The 24,677-nt window shown below is 38.4% G+C and overlaps 1 protein-coding gene across 5 annotated transcripts in view; it reads left to right on the top strand.

Moving 5' to 3' along the window:
• The first annotated feature begins 5,564 nt into the window (after positions 1-5,564).
• BRD1 (bromodomain containing 1) overlaps positions 5,565-24,677 on the top strand; it is a 60,232-nt gene continuing 41,119 nt past the window's right edge. Inside the window, exons 1-4 of one of the 5 annotated variants that reach the window (XM_082076154.1) lie at positions 5,575-5,980; positions 6,747-6,827; positions 10,206-11,586; positions 24,231-24,387. In XM_082076154.1, the coding sequence (XP_081932280.1) occupies positions 10,220-11,586; positions 24,231-24,387 (1,524 nt within the window). In that variant the 5' untranslated portion in view covers positions 5,575-5,980; positions 6,747-6,827; positions 10,206-10,219. Of the gene's footprint in view, positions 5,981-6,457; positions 6,576-6,746; positions 6,828-10,205; positions 11,587-24,230; positions 24,388-24,677 lie in introns of those variants that run through there. The other 4 variants (XM_082076157.1, XM_082076155.1, XM_082076153.1 and 1 more) reach the window with 4 other exon arrangements.

Genomic DNA, 24,677 nt, shown 5'->3' with positions numbered 1-24,677 from the left:
CTTTCTTTTTGCTGTGGCTACCTTTGACAAAAATCTTCAGTTCAAATAGGTGCTTTTTTGTTGCATTAACTTTCTATAAATTCAGTCTTTATCTGCTACTGAGACTTCTTCAACATGCCTTGCAAAAAAAAAGTCAAAATGCAATGTAAATTGTTTAACCACAATGTTTTAAAATTCTTTGCTATGCAAGGATAGCATTTTTAGAACTTTTCACATAGCAATTATTGTTTTGCTTTTTGATTCCCATCCATTACCACTGACATTTTGTCTTTACCCGTAACTTGGCTCAGTTATGCTATGTGAAGTGACAGATGCTCCAATTCTAAACATGCAGTTTCTTTTGATCGCTAATAACTAGAGATGCTGAAGGGGCACTTCTAAACCCTGGGTTTGCTTTCCTGCTGCCTCCTTTGTGCTGCAATGATTTTCATCTGCTGATGCAGGAAGGCAGTTCTGGGAGCTAAACAGAGATCCAGTGACTTGTTTATGAAGTGTTATTCTGATGGCAATAACCATTTGGCAGGAATAGCTTCCTATAAAGACCTTTCCAGATGGAGTTATTATGCAGAACATAATAAAGGTGCCAAACTGTAAACACTAGGAATTGAATAATTAATTCCAAAGAGGCAATGACAGGAGAGAAGGGGAATACTATTCCCTTGATTATGGTTCTGTCTGCTCTTTAGTAAACAACAATATTGTTATACATAAGAGTGAAAATAACTCTGCTCCAAAGGTTTGTGCTTGATAAAATAGTCTCCAGTAGATAGTAGGTTTGTGATTTAGGAGACCTACAGGTGGGTAGATGGGCAGGCTTTGTGCTTTTGGTGCAGCATTCTGTAATTTGTGGATTTATTTCTTTTTTTGGTTGAAGTATAGTTTATGTATGGTTTCATGTATATGCTTATACCAAAGTGTCTGTAGGGGTGAGCTCAAGCCCCACCTTCCATCATGCAATAGTCATGAGCACATATAGTAGAGAGTGCCTTGTTACTGCAAAATCCCAAAGGTACCTGATGTTAAAGGATTCAAGCTAGATAGCAAAAGGGTAAGGCAGGAAGTAGGTTTCCCTGTCAATTGTCTATCTCAGTGAACTGATTAACATACCTTTCTGTCTGCAAGTGAAAGTCTACATACCTCTTATTGCAGTAGGTGACTCCAAGCTGCAGTTCCAACAAACGCTTAAATGGAAATGGGGTAATGGCCTTTGCATAGCAGCTGTACAGCTTAAAGACCACTCTGTCCAATGGTATTTAAGTATTATCTATAGATAACATTCCATAGGACTGTTTAGCAGATGCAACTGACAAAGGTATTTCTTAGCAAGTACACTGATGTAGCTTGAGTTCTGGTGGAACTCTGATGATAAAAGGACTTTGTTTTTATCAGTACCATAAAAGGCATTGACACAGCCTCCAGTCTGTTTTAAAAAGTCATATTTCAGTGAAGACCATTCATTTGGATCAACATTAACTGTTCTGTAGATCTGAATGGTCTTCTTACTGGTTTTATAAATACGGAACCACTTTGATTCTGAGGATGAGAAAGGTGGTACGTGCAGGAAGTAACAGCTAGTGAAGCCATAAGAAGCAAAAAAAACTTTGATTCCTTAGCAGGCCCTAAATGTGGATGAACATGACTACTATTTCATCTTTACTCACCCTTTTATCGTAATATGGCTAAGCTTCAGGATCAGAGAAATGAAAAGGAAAATGCAGACAGTTCTTTGTAACCAGAGAACAAGGCAGATGTTCAGTAAACATGTAGGGGTAAAAATGGCCAACACTTTTCTTTTGTATTTGAACCCAGAGGTTGATGTCCATTCTGGAATTGCCATGTAGGACTTTGGAACACATATCCCACTCAGTCTAGTATAAAAAAGTCAGACTTTCTGCCCAAGTATCAATAACAAGGAGATGGATCTTTAATACATGGAATTGTCTTTAAATAGTTTGCAAAGATAACCCAGAAGAGGTGGAGGGACACTACACCACCTCACAGACTGGAGATAAACAGTTGTGGTTTGTTTGTCGGTGCACTGCTGTAATATGTCTTTCGATATGTTAGCAGGATTTTTTCCACAGTTCATGCTGTTCTGGCTTCTGTGAGGTTTGTGAACAACCTTTCATTTGAGAACAATCAGCCTTGCACAGTCATGCCTGTGAGTACTTTACCAGTGCCATGTACCACGACTGATGAGGTAAGTGGGATCAAAAGCATCCCCCTTGCAGGATACGAGAACCATAACAATGTTGCATGCTATGGGATTGGGGGGGGGGGGGGGGACACACGCGAATATTAATAATGCATAGATGAGTCTGAAGGTGTAAACTGTATAGAGGGGAAGCCAGACTTGAAAACGTTATAGGGATAGATTGGCTTGAGGCGCCACATCACTTAGCAAGGTTAAGCAGATTTGTCATTGTGATAGGAAGAAGACCAACACATGCATGTTATAGCCATCCAAAACCTGTTTTGAAATGGAAAGATTCTTGCAGGTTCTGAACATGTGGAGTGGGCTCTGCCTCTTGCTTGCCCCTTTACCAGCCAGCAGTTCAGACCAGGAGAGGAATACAGACTTCTACCCAGGGAAGATCAGCACCACTGCCAATATTTAAGTGCTGTGGCAAGTCTGAGTTGATCTCTATTATTAATAATCTGTGAAATATGATACTATGTAGATGATACACTTTAGCAATGTGGAAATGTCTCATGAAGTCCGATTCTGCAAAGACAGAGAGGAGGATGCCAAAGCAGATAAACAGCATTTGTGTTTGTTTACATGATCCTTCATTTTTGAAATGTTTCTCTTGAGAATTTGATAACTAGTGCAGGTGAAAGCTGGCAGGCAGAAGATGTTCTTTCTGTGGAAATTCACTGTGTGGGGTGAGTCAGTTGTGGCAACTTGAATTGAAAACTCGATGCTGCCAAGTAGGAGTATGAAGATTCTGATGGGCTGGGACTGGAGCCCCATGCATATGTTGAGCCAATACCAAAAGAGGTGGTGAGGGTCCTGTTGTCATCAAACTATAGTTCAGAGGGCCAGTTATTTTTTGCCTGAAATTGTACAGTGTTGCAGTAGAATTTTTTTCCTTCTCATCCAAAAATGGAATGAATAATCTTTTGAGACACCAAGTCTCACGGTGAGATGGAAAAGGCAAAGGAAACAGGTCTTTGAGATTATAGAACATGTGCTGAGGACTGGTCAGATGCCCCAGATAATACTACATACTGTTGTATTTTAAAATATGGGCTAACATACTAATACTTAACATGGAAGGTTGAGAATTCTGATCTGGTAGTCTGTCCTAAGGTATGTGAGAGATGATTCAAAAGTGTCAGGCTCCTAATACTGAACTATATGTTGAGCCTGCCCTGATCTTTGTGCCATTGCTCTGAAGGACTGTATCAAAGAATGACATGTGTCCTGTGCCACAGCTTGGACAGTCCATAACAAAAACTCCTTGTACCTTGTTACCAAGAATAATTGAGGATCAATAACACTGATGAACCTTTCCTGCATGCTAAATTACTAGGTGGAGACACTGTCTCCAGGTATGGGCACCAGAAAATGAAGCTCAGCAGTTGTTTGGAATTCTGTAGAGAATCTGAGGGGCAGGGAGGCCTTTCTGCAAATGGATCAGAAACCTTCCATCTCAAATCCGTTAGGAGATCAGGTCCTGGCACCACAGCACACTGTTGTGATTGATTCAGGCTGTCCTGTCAGTCCTTAGTCAATCGGTTGTGGCAATCAATGATGCTGCTTCTGTCTTTTTAATTAAATGACTGTGGAAGTGCCACTTCGTATTTTTATCAGCATGAAGTTTAAGACCTTATACCTTATGGATGGCGTGTTTTTACCAAATGTGTCCTGTGCACAGGGCAGGCAGAGCTGAAAGATGTGTCTCAAGAAAAAGTCAAGTAAGTAGATCTTACTAGAGAGAATAAAGTATGAGTTTAAACTACAAAACATATGGTTAAATGATACAAGTAAGGAACACTGCATTATTGAAGGGACATCCAGCTGTGGAATGCTGTAGTCCACCTGGCAGAAAAAAGAAACTGGAGAAGTGTCATACTTGTGCGTCAGACACGTTGGAGTATGGATACCATCAAGTTCTCTGTGGAAAAATTATTTCCAGTTATAAAGCATTTGTACAACTGCAGGGCAGATATGCATGTGGATTAATACTTAAAAGATAAAACAACATGTTTGCTGTCATAAATGAAATTTTATTATAGTTATTATTAGCTTCTTGACAAAATTTATAATTTCTAGTAATTTTTATACTTTGCACACCAACGCATATGGTTTAGTATGCTGCTCCCTCTTTTATATCTATGACCAGCTGAATTCTGGTGCAACAACATTAACTTGAATCAGCATGTTGTAAGACTTGTGAGACTGATGTAACTGGAGAGTAATTCATCACAGGGAAGTGCACAAATGACCAGATGGACTCTGCAGTTCATACACTCTTATTTTTTTTTTTAATTTTTTTTTTTTAATTGGAAATTGAAGTTACTGGGCCTGTCTGATCTCAAAGATCTATTTCTACACTGAGTGCACTGCAGTTGCTTCTGTTTTAAGAGATCAGTGTGCTGGATGGTCCCTGATGGGGGGAAAAAAGTAGTTGGAAAGTACTTTGCCTATTCTATAGGATTTCTTTAGCTTTCTGGATCTTAATTCACTTTCTACAAGTAAGTAATGACAGATGGATCTGTTTCCGATTTCCCAGTCATAAATTTATTGTGGGACAAATGGCTGTTGGAGGCAAGCAAACACAGTACCACTAGAGAAAATGTAAAAATGATAAGTTGTTTTGAAGCAATCTTTGAGTGGATGGTTGTTACAGGTGGGCAAATGATCATATGTACTCTTGACCGCTTGCTTTTTACTACTCACAGGACTTGTTCTGTATTATCAGCACAGTGTCTCAGGCTGGGGTAGCTAAAAGTTGTTTCTTAAGCATGTGGGTGCAGCTGCCTCACAGAAATGTATTGCAGTAAAACCCTCCAGATCTCGAATGTGGCTGTAATGGCTGTCTAAAAATAATATAAAACAAAGGGTGTCCTTTACAGAGCCAGCCAGAAATAACTTGCTTTTGCTCTGTCAAAATGTAAAGCTCTTGCTAGTTAATTTAAAAGCCACAGCCTGACCCGGAGGCGATGGAAGAGCTAACTTTACAGCAAATTTTCTACGTGCAAACCTCGAGCTTGGACTTCTACCAAAGAAAAAATAAATATCAGTCGTTCGTAGTTTCGAGCCTTGGTTTTGTAACAAGCCGCATTCCTTCCCCCCCCCCCCACCGTTTCGTTCTCCCCACGCTGGGACGTGTGGCCGTTCTGGCTGGGGGCGGCGCGGCTCGGGGCCTGTCTGTGGCCGGGCCCGGCCGGCTGAGGGCGGGAAGGCAGGGGCCGGAGCGGCGCGTTCCCGCCCTGTCCCGCGAGGCGCGCCCCGCCCCGGCCCTACCCGCCGGAGCGCCCCGTGCCGGCTGCGGCCAGTCCCGCGCGGGCCTCCGCCACCCGAGGTCGGGGGCGGGGGAAGCGGCGGCGCAGGCCCCGCCCCGCGGCGGCGGCGGGGCTGGGCGGTGCCTGGCGCCCTCACGTCCCGTCCCTCCCGCCCTCCTTCTCCTCCCCCCTGTCGGCGCAGCGCTGTGGTGAAGCCGCATTGTTTGTGCCGTGGGGGGAGGGGAGCTTCTCAGCCCCGGGAGCTGAGCGCCGAGCCCGCAGCCGGACGACGAGCCGCGTCGCGCCTCACGAATGCGCCGCGCCCGGCTGCACCAGCAGCCCCGCACCCAGCGCCGGGTCGCTGTCGCGGGCAGCGCGGCCCTCTCAGCGCCCGCTCGTCCGCCCGCGGCTGCCGGACGCGGGGCCAGGCGGCAGCCCCGGCGGGACCTCCGCCATTAAACCGGCCGCAGCGTCGGCCGCAGAGGCGGAGCGGGAGGTCTGTCAGCCGCGCTTCGGCGGCTCCCACAGCGTGAGTGAAGCCGGGCGGGCGGCGGCGGCCGGCGGTTGGGGGCTGCGGGGACGGGAGCCGGCGGGTCCCGCCGCGGCGAGACGGACACCGGCTGGGGGAAGGGTAGGGCGGGCTGGGCACGGCAGCGGGGGAGGGCGCGGAGGGGAGAGGCGGGCGGGGGGGAGCCGAGCGCGGCGGTCTGGGGGAGGGCGCCGCTCGAGCTGTTTTGTCAGCCGCCATATTTGTGGGCCGAGTATTTTCGCGGTGGGGAGGGAGGTGACTGTTGGGAAGGGCTGGAGATGATGGGCCTGGGCAGGAACCATCGTCCCGGGGGCCGGGAGGGGGGAATGCCGGGGCCGGGCAGGAACCATCGGCGCGGAGGGGTGTGTGCACGCTGGAGGCTCCTGGGCGTGGGCAGGAAGTGTTCGCGCAGGACCGGCGAGGGCGGGCCCGTGGGCAGCCCCGAGCTGGGCGGCGGGAGCAGGGCCGGTAGCTGGGGTGACTGTGCTGTCCCGGGGCAGCGCAGCCGCTGCCGGCGGCGGTTTCCTCCCGCTCGGGGGCAGAGCGGCTGTGGCGATCCCGCGTCGGTTGGCCGTGCCCGGGCCAGTTCAGTGGGGTACGTGAACACCGGTTCTTCGCATTCCCCTGAGGACATTGCTTTTGCTCCACAGCTGAAGTTGTGGGGGATATCCGGCCCGTATGCGCGTAAGCGCTGTTTGCTTACTCTCATTGTCTAGGACTAAAGAGCATTCCTGTGTCTTTCTCTTTTTAATGGTCTGCATGAAAGTGTCCATTGAGAATGGAAATTCCCTTTTCCATTGAGCAAGGGATCCAGGGACCAAAGGCAATTTATTTGAAGAGGAGGAAGGTAACTAGGACAGAGATTGTAAAAGGAATTTGTAATCAAAAAGTATACCTTATACTTTTCCTGTTCGCTTTAGCTATTGTACACTTTGATTTAAAAGTATTTTTTCCCCTCATACCGTGCATTCCACACAAACAGCTGTCTTCCTGTACTTGGGTGGCGGTGAAGCAGAGTGTCTGCTGGTAACTTTCTTCCCCAGCAGCAGCTGGTGTAATTCCAGGAAAGCAAAATTGTGGGTAACTTTCTTGTTTCATCTACTGCAGTCTTTGAGTTGTTGTAAGAGGCAGAAAAGTGCTAACAGAAGTGCCTTAAAGTAATTCTGTTTTGCTGTTAGTGTGGTGTTAGTATTGAATGGAAACTGTCTTAGTTTACTCTTTTTCAAACTTAGGTCCATGGCTTTCATTCCTGTGGATCTACAGGGTACTATGCGGGGGGAGGGAAGAAAGATGTGTGATAATTAACTAGGAAGAGCAAACCAATTGCCAGGCATGAATTTGCTATGCAGGAATCTGATCTTCCTCCAGAATATTTATAGGACACTTGCAAACAGAAGAATTTTGGAGAAACAAAACATTGCTTTGGCTTCTGGAGCATTTGAGTTATTCACACTAGGTTTCTATGAAGTTTGGCCTCAGTGCTACCTGTTACAATTCTGTGTTCATTGCATTTGTTTGTAGCATGTCCATTCTGTGTTTAACTGTGACAGTAATTTTCTTCCTAAGTAAGCTTTATTTACAGTTGAGTATTACAGAGAAGGTGCCTAGATTTTAGCTCAATTTGTTTTTATCATTCTGGTTCATGCAGTTTATTTGACTTTTATGATAGCAGTCCTAAATCTTAAAGCAAGAATGCTTGTGCTTCTATATGTTTTCTTCCTGTTCTGACTGCTTTCAGCCATGCTTAAGAATCTCAGGAATGGGGAAGGATAGAGAGCTTGGAAACTTAGCATTAATGTGGTGGTGTTTGGGTTTTTTTTTCTGTAATACTTGGTTAAGTTAGGTAGTGGATTGTATACAAGTTACACTATTTTTTCATTTCTGAAGGCTGCCTCTCATCCGTCCCCCAGTATTTTGTTCAAAATAGTCACTATCCTGATGAGCCACTATGAACAGGTACACAACCAGCCAAGATGTAGGAAGGGACATTTTAAAAAAGATACAGACTTTTACATCTAGACAGAAGTAAAGAACAGTGAGGTAAACATAATTCAAATGATCTGTTTTTCTTGATTAGTGACTAAATTAAAGACAAATATATAAAAACCACGAAACCATTCTCATCTGTAGTAGGTTGCCGTACATTGACACATCGGTGTGTTTTAGCTGAAGAATTGCCCACTATTCACAATAATAAACTGAAATCAGGGGCAATCGTGTTATCTTTGGCCTCCAAATTGTAAAGTCTATTGTGAAACTGGGAACTAACTTTTAATTTCAGCTGAATTATTAGTATGTCTTTGTTTTTGGTTATTGGACCTTCTGTAGCAGTATTAGTGGTTTAAACTTTTTTTACAGTTAATAAATCAGTATTATTTATTCCCATGTTGTTTTACAGAATTAATTTACTAAATATTTCTTCCGAACTTGTTTGAAGTGGTGAAGCCTTTTTTATTCATCTGTTGTTTATATAGAGCAGATCAGAGGTCTGTTATGATTAAAAACTTACTGTTGTCCGATTTTGTGCTTGTGCTATAAAAACAAGTAATAAGAGTTAAGGATTATTTGTATATAAGATCTATGAGCAACACAATTCTCACATGAATTATAAAACAGCTTAGATTAGTCTTCTTATTTTTTCTGGGAAAACAAGGTCAGTTTGTGAGAGCAGATAGAGCAGACCTTCTCAAGAGCTAGTTTGAATGCTAGCTGCTTAAATTATTTAGTCTTCGTGTAAAAGGAGTTCCTTTAGTACTTTGAAGGTGCACCTTTAGAGATAGGCATCATAGACTAAGCAAAAGGCAGGCTACATGGAGGAGTTTGTTATTGTTCCAGTCCTTGCTATTCCTGAAATAGATATACTAGTCTTGAACAGTAATTGTGTTTTCACCTCTGTGTTTCTCTGCTATTTTGGCAATACATGCTAACACTAGTTGTATTATTTTAGCTAATAAACAACACTGACTTGAAGTGCAGAATTTTTGGTTGGTCAGAATTTAAATGGTGAGGCCCTAATAATACTTGAAGCCAGTGATTAAAGATCAAGAGTTTTTTCTGTAGCTGAGGCAGAATGTTGCTGTTTATGAATTATTTATTAGGAAGAACGGGGATAGAACTTTTAAACTTGACCTTATAGGTTGGTTTTATAATATTTTCAGCCCTCATAGGAAAAAAAAAAAATTAAAAGTGTTAAAAAGGTATAAGTGTGGAAGCTTTTACTTAGAAATTCTTTCAACAAAATGCATGCTTGTCCTGGTCATGGTGCTTCATGGTGGGGTGCAGATGGAGCTATCATTTTGTGCAGTATGTGGAATGATCTATTTCCAGTAAGTGTTAAACTTGAAAATTATGATAAAGAGCTTGGGATTGGATTTAAAGACAGGGAGATTTTTATCTATCCCAGTTACTCTGAGAATCACTCTTGAATAATCTGTTGAGAGAGAAGGGTGTGCATACATGCACAGTTACATGCAGGGAGCAAGTTTTCACTCTAAGTCACATCTGCTTTACAGGTGGAATATTTTGTAGTTGCAGTTCATACTGTGACATATTGAGCACTGCAGGTTCAATTACGTTCTTATCATTTTGTAAAGAATAATAGACTTGCTAAGAATTGAGAAAAGTAAAAAAGTAAAGGGCTGTCAAACTGCACACTTGCCAAAGATGGAAGTATGTGTAGTTTTCTGCCTTAAATTGTAGGTGTAGTAATTGAGTTTTTAACAGGATTATTTCAAATTACACTGGAAAACATTGTGGGGAAAACTTATTTCTCCTTCATGATTTTGTTAGTTCTTTTGAGATCTGGAGGAAAGAAACTGTGGCTGTTGAAAAAAATGTACAAACTGCAGGCACCTTTAATGTATTAGGAAATACTGTGTTAAAGGTTTTCTTCCAGTGTAAGAGGTGTATCTTTTTTTTTCCTGTGGCACTTCTGAAGTGTTTTTTCTCATGCAGAGGTCATACATATAGCTCTTCTGTAGGATTTTTGTGTCAAGGATTTTTGTGTTTACTAAGAGAAGCTGTTATTTAGGAGATCTATTTATCATTAAGTTACATTTGTACAAAACAAAGTGTGCAGTCCTATGAAGTAAGAGTGACTGGCTTTTTATTTTCATTTGAGCAGATAGGTTGAGGCCTATAGAATTGGAAGTTTTTTTCTTGCTATCATAAAACTAATAATATGAATATTTGGAGTTCATAGTATTAACTGTTGTTCTAATTTTAGGTAAACATTACCAAATGAGGAGAAAAGGAAGATGTCATCGAGTATCGGCAGCAAGGCATTCTTCTTCCCCGTGCAGTATTAAGCACTCCCCCACACGAGAAACCTTGACGTACGCTCAAGCTCAAAGAATGGTTGAAATAGAAATTGAAGGTCGCTTGCATAGGATCAGTATATTTGATCCTTTAGAGATTATATTAGAAGATGATCTTACAGCCCAGGAAATGAGTGAATGCAACAGCAATAAAGAAAATAGTGAAAGACCACCAATTTGTCTAAGAAGCAAACGGCATAAAAATAACAAAGTGAAAAAGAAAAATGAAGCTCTTCCGAGCTCACATGGTACACCTGCTACAACAGCTCCTCTTCCAGAACCAAAAGTACGGATTGTTGAATACAGTCCCCCTTCGGCTCCTCGGAGACCTCCAGGTTATTACAAATTCATTGAGAAGTCAGCAGAAGAACTTGATAATGAAGTTGAATATGACATGGATGAAGAAGATTATGCGTGGTTAGAAATAATAAATGAGAAGCGTAAAAGTGATGGAGTGTCAGTCGTTTCACAAAATATGTTCGAATTCCTTATGGATAGGTTTGAAAAAGAGTCTTACTGTGAGAACCAAAAACAGGGTGATCATCAGTCTTTAATTGATGAAGATGCGGTGTGTTGTATATGCATGGATGGTGAATGTCAGAACAGCAATGTAATCCTGTTTTGTGATATGTGTAACTTAGCAGTACATCAGGAATGCTATGGGGTGCCATATATACCTGAGGGCCAGTGGCTCTGCAGACACTGTCTGCAGTCCCGTTCTCGGCCTGTAGACTGTGTGCTGTGCCCAAACAAGGGAGGTGCCTTTAAAAAGACTGATGATGATCGTTGGGGGCACGTTGTGTGTGCTTTGTGGATTCCGGAAGTTGGATTTGCCAATACAGTTTTTATTGAGCCAATTGATGGTGTCAGGAACATTCCCCCAGCCAGATGGAAGTTAACATGCTACCTCTGTAAACAGAAAGGTGTTGGTGCCTGCATCCAGTGCCACAAAGCAAACTGCTATACTGCATTCCATGTGACGTGTGCTCAAAAAGCCGGTCTATATATGAAAATGGAACCTGTGAAAGAACTAACTGGCAGTGGGACAACCTTCTCTGTAAAAAAGACTGCCTATTGCGATGTACATACGCCACCAGGTTGCACACGGAGACCTCTAAATATTTATGGAGAAGCTGAAATAAAAAATGGTGTTTGTAGAAAGGAGGGATCAGTCAGAACTGCTAGGTCTTCATCAAAAGTCAGAAAAAAGACAAAAAAGGCCAAGAAAACAGTGGTTGAACCCTGTACAGTTATGCCAACAGTATCTGCTCCTTATATTCCCCCCCAGAGGTAAGCAAACCCTCCAAGTGAGAGAAACCTTTACTTAATTATCTGTTTAATAGTAAACCAATGCTTTTAGATGCTGACTTTAAGTTTTGGTGCATTTTTAATATGCTTTCCTTAAAGGGCATACTTGGAGGATTAATACAAATCATGTACATTGTACTTTTATGAAATTGCATTACAAATACATTAACTTCCCCAGAGAAATTAGTAGATGGTCAAGTGGTCTGTCTTGTCCTCAGGAACTTTATTTTTTCAGTTGTGTTTGGGTTTGTTTTGTATTGTTTTTTGTTGTTGTCAGACCAAATCATGCTGTGTGCTCAGTCATCATTTGCTGTACTTTGGAGGATTAACCACTGAATTCAGAATTGCATATGTGGTTGACCTTCATATTAAAAAAACAGCCAAGCTCAAAGTTAGCTATATTCATAATTTGAGGATCTGAACTTCTTTTCCTAATTTTAAGAGGCCCAAACTGAAAAATTGCATTTGCAAATGTAAGACTTGAATCTTGCTCATCTCATCTAAATTAAGTATAAACTTGTACTGTAAGATCTATGTAAGTAGTACAAAGAAACCTTCCAGGAAGTGTTTTCTCTGTGGGGCAGAGTATCTTTTCAGGCATTTTTTTTCTTAAATTTGTGGTTTTCATTTGCAAATGCAATAGTATTTATGAAGGCCTGGATCATCAGTTTGCTATCTTGCAGACTTTTTTTAGAAAAGTTAGCAAGTACATGATGTTTAGGTAGTTGGTTAAAGTATTATCGGTCGTGGAACTTGAAATTAATGTGCCCTCCGATTCAGTGATGCTGTCAAATATCTATCCTATAACTTTAGTGAAAGATTTATGTTTGAACAAAAATGAATTAATGCATGTGGCAAAGAGTTTTAGTTCTAATGTTGTTTTTGCTTACAAATTTATACTTTGTAAGAATTTCTATTTAAGCTGAGTTTTATATTAACGTCTTTTGCAGTTCTTGCAGGAGGTTTTGCTATGTGAGTGCAAATATAAAGCACGAACTGATATTGCTATTTAGATTTAACATGCCATATTTTTGTATTTTAACTGTAGTGATCAGAGGGGCTGGCAGGTGGCCCTAGATCTGGTGAGGCTAGTGAAGTGATGCATCAAAAAGCGGGGACGTTTCAAGTGATGTTTTCATAAGTAATAGCAAAATTGGAGCAAAATGAAGACCTGTAATCTCCAGGAGTTAAAAAAATCAGCATGGACTTCAGTTATCTTAGCTGTATCTTAACAGTAGCATCTTTTCAGATTTCTTTCAGTTAAACTGAGTTATAGTGCATTTCAATAGTGGAGATAATTTATTTCTGGAATTTGAGTAATGACAGAAAGTTCTGAGGTAGAAAAATACAGTTTTGGCTTTGCTGAACATTTGAGACATAGTGTACTAGGCTGAGAAATGCAAAATTGGACTATTGGGACTAGTACCAAGTTTGTCTTTATTGAGTATTGGTTTTGTTTCTGACATTTACAACATCAGTGTTTGCTATCCCCTTGAATGAAATTCTTACTGATTTAAGAACAGTAGTTTAGAAAAATTCTCGAAACAGGCATCACTTCCACGTGCAAGTTCATTGTGCTGTGACAGTGAGGGCTCTTAAAATAATGCAAATAACTGCTGCTTTTTTAAAAGCTCACTCCCAAGTCTCAGATAGTGGACAATTCAGGCTGGTTGAATTAATCTAAATAAATACATGATTTGAGACTGCAGTCCTTTTCTGCAGTAAGCTGTGTTAATACAAGTAGCTACTTGTTGACTGACAAACAGCATTTAGCTCCTGTGTGGTGTTTACAAACATCAGATCGATTGCTTTGTTCTCCATTATGTTTTGCTTGGTAAAATGGTATTTCTGTTTAGTGATGCATTGTAGAAAAGCATAAGTTGACAGTAAGCAACTAGTACCATTGTTTAAACAGGTACTGCTGTTTGTGGGAGGGAAGAGTTATATAAAAGTATTTGGCTTTGTCTTAATTAGGACAATCCTGATTGGCGATGTAGTATATTTGTTTTTTTAAGACAAATTAAGAAAGAACATGAGTTCCAAATTCTGTGTCACAAATGTAGAAACTGGACACAGTTTAAAACTATTTTAAAGTTCAGCTGTATTACAAATGGCTTGCCTTCAGCTGAAGGAGACTCTTGCTTAAGTAGTCTTTGTAATGTGAACGTGCTTGGTCCTGGAAAGCTAATAGCTGAATTGAAAGCAAAACAGAAATGGGTAAATTAAAAAGAAAAGTGGTTATACTGCAGACTGAAATCTCAGTTGTCTAATTTTCTTTGGCTATTCTTTTTTGTCTATTTTTTTTTCTTTTTGCTTTAGAAAACTCTTGTGTATGTATGTGAGTTAAAAACATACCCATAGACTAATAATGAATGATGTAGATATTTTCACAGCAGTCTTCATCTAAATGATCCGTTTTCTCTAAACTGTTTTTTAATGCTTTTTCTCTTGGAACTGCCTTTCCAGACATCTCGGGGAAGAGCAGTTGAGCTGAATTATCAGAGAAGAAATATATGTTTACAACATTCTGGAAATTGAGGCACATGTGGAGATGTTTGATTTGGTATACTTTCTTAATCATTAATAAGGAACTGTATGTCTCCTGGGCATGTAGCTGGTTCTTCAGAGTGAGTAGCCAGAGAAGTATACAAATATGAAGGTTATAGTGAGGAGGAAAATACTTGGTGGATGTAGCCTCTGAGCACACGCGCTGAAGCTTTAGGAGAAATGTCTTGCCATTTATCTTTAGTTTATGGTAGCAGGTTTATGTGGTTTCCTTACCTGGATAGTGAGTGTGTAGGAAAGACCTGGCATTTTAATAATACCATTTGTAATAATTCTGTTTTCCAAAACACCTATGCAAATATTCACAATATGTTTAAAGACTGGTGTAGAAAAACATACTTCATAATTTCTACACAACTTTCTGTAGCTCATCAATTTCTGTATCAGTTTATCTGTAGATCAGGTTTTTACGCGACTGCCTTGAATGACTTTGAGGGCTGTACACCTTGCAGTTTTCACAGTTTCTTACGCAGATGTCATACTCTTAAGCTTTTTGCTGTTAAATTACATAGATAGTGTCATTCTGTAGGTCGTTTGTTATCTAGTTATATGGCCTCTGTAAACTACTGATTAAGGAGTGTAGGATCAAAAGTTTTTAGCCATTGATAGGAGATTAATGATTGCTTCCTGTCTTTTATTTTACTTTTTTTTTTTTTTTTTTTTAAATGGTGGGCATCTATGCTGTTGCTTAGGTTTTTTAGAAAGTCAGTACCCACTTCCAGAGGTTCAGCAGGTCATGTGAGAGCCTGAAGGGAACTTCAGTGCTGACTTCTAAGTTGCTTAGCATATAGGATACTATATGGGACCACCAAAGAACCTCTTATGCATATATGATTTGCATCAGGCGTTCTGGCGGTTTTTTTTAATATAAAACTTTTGAAGATCGTTGCTTATGTTGTACTGCTTGCATTCATCAGCCTCTTTGTTGTTTTTTTCTTTTGGAAAGGCAGAAATTATCCTAGTCTGAAAGTCACATGTTTCTGAGATGTGTGGGAGCAGCCGTGTTAGAGGGGTACAAGTGGGACAGGACACTCTGTCAAACTGTAAACCTGTCTGGGAGAGACCAACAGTACTTGCACCTGTTGGGAAACAGTAGTCAGAGAAGTGGCCTCCCACTGCCGCCAGCTAGGTTGTCTGAAGAAAGAGGCAAATTTGTTCTTGCAGTGTTCATAGTCTACCAGTGGTGTGTGATGGTTGACTTTTGTTTAGTAGATGAATGAATACTTGTTTTACTAATCAAATACTGAAAGTGTTTTATATAGATTGCAGGTCCAGAGTTTCCAAGTTAGGAAATCTAACTTTTAGGACTGACTTGACAATATAAATCTAGCTTATTGTCTGTGTTGGTTATCTTGTACTAAGGCTCTGTGCACTATTTCTTGTGGATTATTTTTTTCTCCTATTGCCACTCATCATCCTTTGTAACAGCTGACTTACCCAGTGAATAGGATGGATACACAGGGAAGAAAAGTTGCAGTGTTAACTGTGAAAACTGTCTGGTTTCTCTCCCTTTTGAGTGCTTGATTCTTTAGTACAAACAACATTGTTTTGGTGTAGTCTCTTGATCTTGTGTGTCAGAAGAGGCATTTAAAATGTGATTGCTTTGTGAAAGAAAAGCCAGTGTCAATATTCATGTTCTTTAAAAATGTCAAAGTAGGGCATTGTGGCTATATACTTGGGGAAATTGAATGTAATGTAAAACATTTAATCTTCAATATTCAAAATACTTGGATATAGTATAATCTGCTGTATTAAAATACCATTCGTGCAAGTACTGCACTCTAAAGCGGAAGCAGATATTTTAAAGCATATAAATATTTGCTTTCTCCTACAGTTTTGGTTTCTACATTATATATTTGTAGTGTCTGAAACTAAAAAGCATTTGAAATGCAATACTTGTACAGAGAGCGAAAAATAATAAAAAACAGTCCCGCTTGCATAATAAGTAGGAATGAGGCGTTATACTTGTTTTCTGTGTTAAATGCATCGGTTCTGTTGCATCATATTATTGAGAGAGAATAAAAGATCCTTGTGAAAGTACACAAGTAGTAGTTGGCAGATAACTGAGAGTAAAAATTGATGAGACTCTTAAAAATTTTTTTCAGCTGTCTTTAGAAATCAACATTTATGTGCTGCACATTAATCGATTTTTCTATGTTGACCTTTGCTTTTATTAGAAAGCATATCGCTTCTGGTAGTAAAACTGGATTTCTGGTACTTTTTGTCTCAAGGCAGAACTGGTATTTCCTTTTGTTTTATAATTTATCTAATTGAACTATTCTCAACTTTTTTACCAATAATTAAATGTAGTCTTGATATCTTGACACAGGCATCGTGATTACCTCAAAAATGAAGTATGGACCAGAAAAAGAAATTAACAGGAAGTGATGAAACACAGTATCAGCAGAAAGGAACATTTACTAAGGCCATTGACACTTAGCATTCACAGATGATACTTCTTAATCATATATGTGGCTTGTAGGGTTTTTTTGGAGGGTTTGGTTTAATGTTTAGGGTACCGGGTGTGGGGGTTTTTTTTAATACCTTCAGAAAAATTTTAAGTGGGGCAAAAAAATAAGAAATGCTGCTTAAAATTCAACATAAAAAAGCTATTGAAAAATACTACTAGAACCTGTGTTACAAAAGACTGAAGGCTGAATAAATCCAGGCTAATGTCTGTTAACTGTTTATCCTTGAATATACATGTATGTATACTTTCACAAAATAATGTGGAAATACTTAATTACAGGACAGCATGATGTCGGTATGCCTTATGGTTGTATCTAATAATTAGATGATGGAATCACTTAGGTAAAGTGGGAGAGGATGCCAGCAGTCATCATCCATTGCTGTTTCTTGTAAGACTGATTGAGCTTGAAACCTTTATGATACATGTGGAAACTACTACTGATGTCATCTTAACCTCTATGCTTAATTTTTAAAAAAGCCTAAATCAAGAAAAGAACTACTGCAGTGTTCACTAGCTTTACCTTAGTGGTATTTGGGGAAGAAAACGTAAAAGTCACTTTAGAGCTTTATTTTCAAACCACGTTGTCTTGATTCTGGTTGGGTTATGAAATAAGAATTAATTAGTGTATTGGAGAAAGTGTGATTGACTTAATAGGTTGTAAAAGTAGATTTTGATTTTAAGTAAAAATAATGGAGAAGACACACGTATGTCTGGTGTAAAAAGAGAAAAAAAAAAAAAAAACACACACACAAAACCACAAGTTGATTGATATCCAAAGGGTGATTCCCCCCTGCTAAAAATCCAGAGGATAGCAGTGTTGTCTCTTATTTAAATATGCCCTTTTAATGAAATTAATATAGGAGTATGTTGTACATCTATTTTTTTTCCTGTATTCTGGTTGTTTTGCATGGTACAAAGAAGCTCAAAACATATATTAATATGTTAAGTATCTCTGTAAGGTGCATTATTAGTATTCTGTGTGTCCTCTAAGGGTTTTCGTCCACAATGACTATATATGCAACAATGCAGTTATGAAGCTCAAAATCCACGTGTTTTTAATTTTCAGTACTTATGAATTTCACCAGTTACGTGAACTTTCATTAGATATTTTGGTGGCAGTTAGAGAATGTTGCATCTTGTAAGTGCCATACAAGAATGTGATTTTCAGAACACCTTGTCTGAAGAACTGTCTCCAGGCAGTTTTTGATTCAATAGTAAAGTTACAGAAGGCACAAAAATTAGTAGATAAAGGCTGAGATTTCTTTTATTATAGATAAAAAGGCGGTTTTTGAATTATACTTTGGGTGATGTTAATTTAGCCTTTTGAGATTATATTTCAAAATCATGTTTGTTATGGTTATGACTACTACCAAAAAAAAAAAGCACAGAATAATATTTTCAGTAATTTGAAGGAAAAGTCATGACTCAGTATTCTGTATAGGAAGTGGTAGAAATACATCTATGCATGTGATTTTTCTGAGAAGACTAGGGAGGTTTTTCAGTGTGACGGGGTAGAGTTTTTTGGTTGTTTTTTTAATTTTTTTCTTATCCAGAGTTTTGGAAGATCACAAACTTGAATGTTAAGTAGGAACAAAGTAACCTGTTACAACTAACGGAGAATTGACTGTTTACTTAACTGTTAAGTTCAATGTTCTGCTTTTCTGTCCAAGAAAGGAAGATGCATCTGTAGATAAAATACGCACAGTTAGATTCTCAACCTAGCAGAGAAGGACAAATTCAATAGCTAGAATTTTAAAACATACAGACAAAAATGAATAACTCTGAAGGTGATTGAACACTGCGTTAGACTACTAAGGGAAGTTATTTGCGAATGGGACATTCCTGTTTGTTCAAAATCTTCAAAACAAAAGCTGGAGAGTAGTTATAATTAGGAAAGTGTGTATTTGTCACAGGGGAATTCTGCAGACTTGTGTGGCACAGAAATAATTGTTAGTCTTTTCAGGATTTGTTGTATGTGCTGTTTGGTACATAGCTGACTTCTGTTAGTTATAAAAGAAATTTTATCCTTATCCTTTTTCAAAAGGAAATAAATACAAATGGACTCCGATTTTTACATAGTTATTAATCTACCTCCTGTGTTATCTTTAAAGCTGATCAAAAGGGTTGGTTTGGGGTTTTTTTAGTTAAATAATACAGTAAGTTGAAATTTTGAAGGCGGAGATAAATACAGGCAGAGCAACAAAACTATCTACACTGTTGTTCTGTTTTGTTTTGTTTTAAAAGGTGAGTTTTACAAACACTGTTTGATAGGCAGCTGCTGCCAAAGGTTCAGTGTGGGAAGAGTTGTTTGGGTAGTTGGCAAGGCCCCAGAATTAATTCCAGTTCTCAGAATAGATGCTTTCATAGGTTTTTATTCTTTTTTTCTGCTAATTCTTTTCCAGTTAGTGGAATTACTACAATTGTTTGTAGGTAATATTTGTGTCTTTGCTGAGCAAGACTTGAAAATTCAAATGTTCTTGAAACTCAGTTTACTTTGTTACAATTTATTCCATTTAGATTTTGTTTTGTTCTGACAGGTTTTAGAAATACATGTGCAATCTTTGTGTTGGAAAATAGGGGTATTTTATTTGCTCAGTAAGGTGGAACATCGTTTGATTGTTTTTGGTATTTTAGTGATAGTAAATAAAATTTTAGAGTATCATTTAGTTTTGCTAGTCTTTTGCATGTACATTTAATACAGCTATGTTGGATAGAGGAAGATGCAAAATAACAAATTAATGCAACTGGAGCTTCAGGACAAGTATAGTAATTCAAATACTAGTTTAAATTCATGTTTAAAATTGATTCTTTAGTGGGTATTTGATCTTACTTAATCTTACAGATTTTCATATGAAGTTCCTTCTGCCCAAGTTACTATACTAATAATACTGGCAAAATCACATATTTACATAAGGAAATTATCTTTCCAGTTCATATTTTGAAAAGAGAATGGAGAGATGCTATAGAAGTCTTTATAACAGTAAAATAATATCTGTGGAGTTAAAAAACATTTATGGTCTGTGGAGCGGTTAGTGATGATTAACAGAAAAATGGCTGATTATCTTTTGTTGGCTTTTTTTAAGTTAAACTGCCGCATAGTTAGTCACCAAAAATACTGTTTTCACTTTTTTTTTTTTTAATCTGGTTACCATAGTTGCCACAGTGATCTGTAACTGAAACCAGGAGAGGAAGGCAGTCATGAGTAGGAGAAGGAAACTGTAAGATTGCTAATGTGACAAGAGCACATCTCTTATGTTGATGAAAATTATTTTATGCATTTATCTAAAAGATGAGGAAACACAGGACTTAGTAACACTAAGCTTTCTGCGAACGCTTTGAGCGGTGCTTTAAGAATATCACCTTTTGTAGGGCAGATTATCCATCAAATGTCTCTGTATGAGGAGAGGGTTAGTATAGAGCACCTGATAAATTGCAGTTTCTCACTAAAGCTGTTGTATATTGACTTTCATTTGAAATTAAATTGAGTCTGTCTCACCCTTTCAAAACAAACCAATTTCATCATCATTCTGTTGCTTTTTTAAATGCAGCATATTTTTAATGCCATAATTTACACTTCAGCCTAAACTGTGGTTTCAGGCTGGGAACTGCAAGTGCTATTCAAAAGGTTCAGTTAAAAAGGGACCTTTCCCTTTTTAAAGACGAGCAGGGAATTATATGATACCTCCGTATCATGGTTGTAGTGCATGGTGCAGTGTTCTACAGTCAGATGCCAGTAGGAAGGGCAGTAGTACTAGTTTTCTCAGTTGCCTGTGGCACGAATAAAACAGTTCTGAAAAATGTTTTGACATCTGCATAGTCTTGGAATGTAGCCCAAAAAAAGGAAAAAAACAAGAGGGAATATGGTTAATGGTGCCAAAACATCAAGAGGCTGCAGTAGTCATCAGCGTGAAACCTAATGCTGCTTTAATAGAACTAATTATATAACAGCAGCCACTGAATTTCATGGGAACACAGCCACGTTTTCAAATCTTATAATGTGTTTCATTTTAAATAACTGATAAGTTGAGGGAAAAACAAGATACTGCGAGCCACACTGAGCTGTTCTTAAGGTCTCAGAACAGTGGTTCAGGCTGCAGCAAGTTACAGTGTAAGAGCTGTTCTGCTCTGGGTTTAGCTTAATTGTCTTAATTATTTAAATGCTTTGAGCGAAGTGTGTTTCGCACTTAACGTGGTCCGTTTCAGGATACTCCTCAGGAATTTTGTCATAACAAATTCCCTGTTTCACGTGAAACCTAGACAGCAAGGACACTTTTGTCTTCTTCCTTGCTTTCTGTAGTCGCTATAGTTGTGGCTTTTTATTCCCCGTTGTGTCTAAAGTCGTTGTGATAGGGGAGACCATAACTCTGGTAGAATCTTCCAGATGTATGTTCCTACCTTCTCTTCTTTGTGAGCTGTCTTCAATAGTAGTCTTGCACTTACTTGTCAGTCTTAATAGAGATATAAAAATTGTTATGTAATGAGATTGCTAATTGCAGCAAGATAGGTGTGGTTTTTTTCTGAACAGAAGGCACAAGTTCAATTGATACACTGGTGTTTAATGTGCGTTCTAGATATCTGACTATTTTCTCACAATATTTGCTGTGTTTGACTTGACATTTAAAAAATAAAATACTACAGAAAGATGTTATTCCTGATGTTCTCATACTTGGAAAAAGTCCTAGGGTAGGCAGATAACTTGGCAAAAAAATGCCTTTGCTGAGGTGTTTTATGTAGGCATGGGAGGTGTGTTAAGTTCTGTAAGTCTTGCCTCTGCGTGGGGGATTTATCAGTATAGTTGTAGCTGTTGATCCTGTCTTGTGCAAGTCGTATCCTGGATTTCAAAACTATGAAGTCTTCAAACTGCTCTGTCTTACCTGCCTGAAATGTATAGTGTTTTAGTTTTTTGTTTGTTTTTACTTTTCAATATTTTTTTTTTTTTTAATTACATCTCTCTTGGGGGAAAAAAAGGGGTCAAGTGCAGCAAACTCCTTTCAGACCTCAAAGAATTTCAAGATTCTAGTTTGAAAATTAATTTTCAGTATCTACAAATATAGTTCAGGTTCAGGTAGCAGAAAGGATCTTGTTCAAGGCTCGCACATCCCGTTGTGCCATATTTCATGCTTGTGTTTAGCTTCACTGCAGCTGAAAGTATCACTGTGAGTGAGAACCTCTTTCCCAATATGGTCACTCTGTCAAGGGTGGGAGCTTCAAAATCAGCACTCAGTCTGTGTTACTTCTGGCATCACAGCAGTGGATAAATTGTGTCTCTTTTTTCCAGAATGGTTGTGTTGTCAGCCAAAATTAAAATTGTTTGGGACAGTAAAAGCCTACCTGGGAGTGTCTGAGTAAGCAAAAAGATGATCAAAGAACTGTGCTGTAGTTAGTGGACTTTTAAGAGTCTAACAGCAGATGTCGCATCATTATATTAATAAGATCACAGTGTAGCGGCTCTGTATATAACTGCTGTGTGAACATTCTCTGACCGCTGTATTTTGAGAAATTAAGGTGTGATTGGTGGTGTGTTGCCACTGCTGAATGCTGGTGTCTAAATGAAATATGATCAACCAGTAGTTGTTTTTATTTGCAGGGAAGGCAAAGAGGAGTAAGATTCCTACCACTTGTTGGGTAGTTTCTGCACTCCAGATTACCTTCTGTTTATTTGTATTTTCAAAGTTGGAGAATATCTTCTGTGAACATCTTTCCTAAGTTTATTCTAGCACTTTACTATTATAATTATCTATGAATAGAATGTTTTGTTATGTGACTGGGCAAATGTACTTAAAGCTGTAATTAAAGATGTTTGCTTAGTCTTGCCACATCTGATGGGCACAAAGCCGAAGCACCTTTCTTCACGTTAAATTATGATTCTCTGATCTTTCCAAATAGGTATCTATTTGGCTGTGCTTTTTTTGACTCAGTTTAGTAGGTTATTCTGCTCCCAAAAGAGAAATATAAAAGTACTTATTTGATTTTGATTGCATTCTGTAATTAATTGTAATTCTGTTGTGTTTGAAGTTTAATATGGTCACATCAAGGTCTGTTGTGCACTGAATAAGTCTTTGTGGAGCCTGCTTCTGCCCTTCCGTGAAAGACTTACAAGACAGTCCTAAATCCATCTGCAGACTGTCTAAGCTTTAAGTTAAGCTAAAACTTTTCAGGAATGCCTAACTTACCTTAGTGTATTAAATGAAAAATAATGTCCCTGAAGAACTGAAGGACACAGTGGTACTATATTTTGAAGAAAACCTGTGTTTGCTCTGCCTTTACCTTGTGATGACTGAAAGCTCTGTAGCTAGTTAGCATAATACTGAGTAGAGCTGTTGTACCTTACCTTCTATGCAGCCCAGAAAAAACCACCAGGGATAGATCACCTTTGCTGAACTCAGGATAGACTCACTTGTCTGTCTGTCTGTCTGAAAAATATCATTCAGGTTTCCCAGCTATTCATAAAAATGATTGTACCCAAATTTTACTTTGCTTTTTTTTTTTTTTTAGGTCTTTGACTACTTCTCTTATCACTTACCTGAGAAACTGCTTTATCCCTAATATTAAAAGGGAGAAAGCAGAAAAATATTTGTGTGCTTATATTAATTATTTTTATTTAAATGCCTTGTGCTATCACTCTAAAAATCAGATACTTCTTGAATTTAATTTTGCCTGTTTTGGTATTAAATTTGATTAGAGAATCTCTGATAGACCTACCACTATCTGTTGTAGAGTTTTGCTATGGGTAGTAATATACTTAGTGAAGAATGAACAGATTTTTTTTTAGTGTAAGTTTTGAGAGGATACTGTCATGTGAGGCTTTGACATTTTAATGTGTCTTTATTTAAAAATAAGAGTCAAGGTTGTTGCATACGATGTTCATATAGCATTTTCCTAGAGTATTTGTAAACAGAGTATATGCAAACAGTATTTGCATCTGTTAAAATCAAGTTTGGAGAAAATAGTGTTTATTTAATCATGATATTTTGCTTAACTGTTTGTATCATCCTCTTGCATCTTTTCTGTGTGAATATTTTCATCATATGTGTGGGGTAAAATCATAAGTGTTCTTCTGTTTTATATTTTTGTTTGCTTTATTTATGAAAAATAATATTAGTGGATGAGTAATACAAGCTTTTTGTTGTACATTGTTATGTAAAAAGTTAAGATATATTGTCATTAAAATAAACTACTAATTATGTGTGAAGATGTCACAACTTATCTGAAAACTTGTAGGGATTTACAACTTGATTTCTGATTTTATTTTTAATAGGAAGATAATTCTGAAATGCACATGATGCTTTATTCTCAGTCCTAATCTGGGATTGCTCTTGAGATGGTCATGAAAAAATTAATACCCTTTAGCTTTATAAAGTACTTTAATGTATTTGGTAAAAACTATAGTGTCAAACAGATGTATTTGATTATCATCTACTGCTCAGAAATAATTGTGCTAAAAGAGGTGTCATTGAAAGAAATAAGTAATATGGTGATCACTGCTGTTGTTACATTATACCTTCATATATATCTGACGGTTAACTTCCATAGACAAATACATTTTATGCTTTGCTATGAAAAATACAATATCAGTTTTTCCATATTTTAGATTAAATAAGATTATGAATCAGGTGGCCATTCAGCGGAAGAAGCAGTTTGTTGAACGAGTGCACAGTTACTGGTTGCTTAAAAGACTGTCTAGGAATGGTGTTCCTCTGTTGAGAAGGCTGCAGTCCAGTTTACAGTCACAAAGAAACACACAACAGGTATGTGACACACTTTTTACTTACAAGAAAAAATCAGAAAATCTCTTTTATACAGAGTAAAAAAATAACTGGAAAGCATAGCATGTGGTAAAAACTTTCTCTTATTCAGGACTGAGTAAATCCTTCACCTTATTATCAAGTAATATGACCTATATTTGAAATTAAGCACTATCAAATCCTTTTTAATTTGTGAGATATTAAAAAAACCCAACCAAAAAAAACAAACCAACTGGTGTGGGTTTTTCTTTTGTTTTACTTAAATGTTTCACAAAAATACTGTCACCAAAACT

The sequence above is a fragment of the Streptopelia decaocto genome (assembly GCF_964273445.1).
Source record: "Streptopelia decaocto genome assembly, chromosome: 1".
Taxonomy (NCBI): domain Eukaryota; kingdom Metazoa; phylum Chordata; class Aves; order Columbiformes; family Columbidae; genus Streptopelia; species Streptopelia decaocto.
The sequence above is the reverse complement of the archived record's forward strand: the minus strand, read 5'-3'. Positions and strand labels throughout refer to the sequence as shown.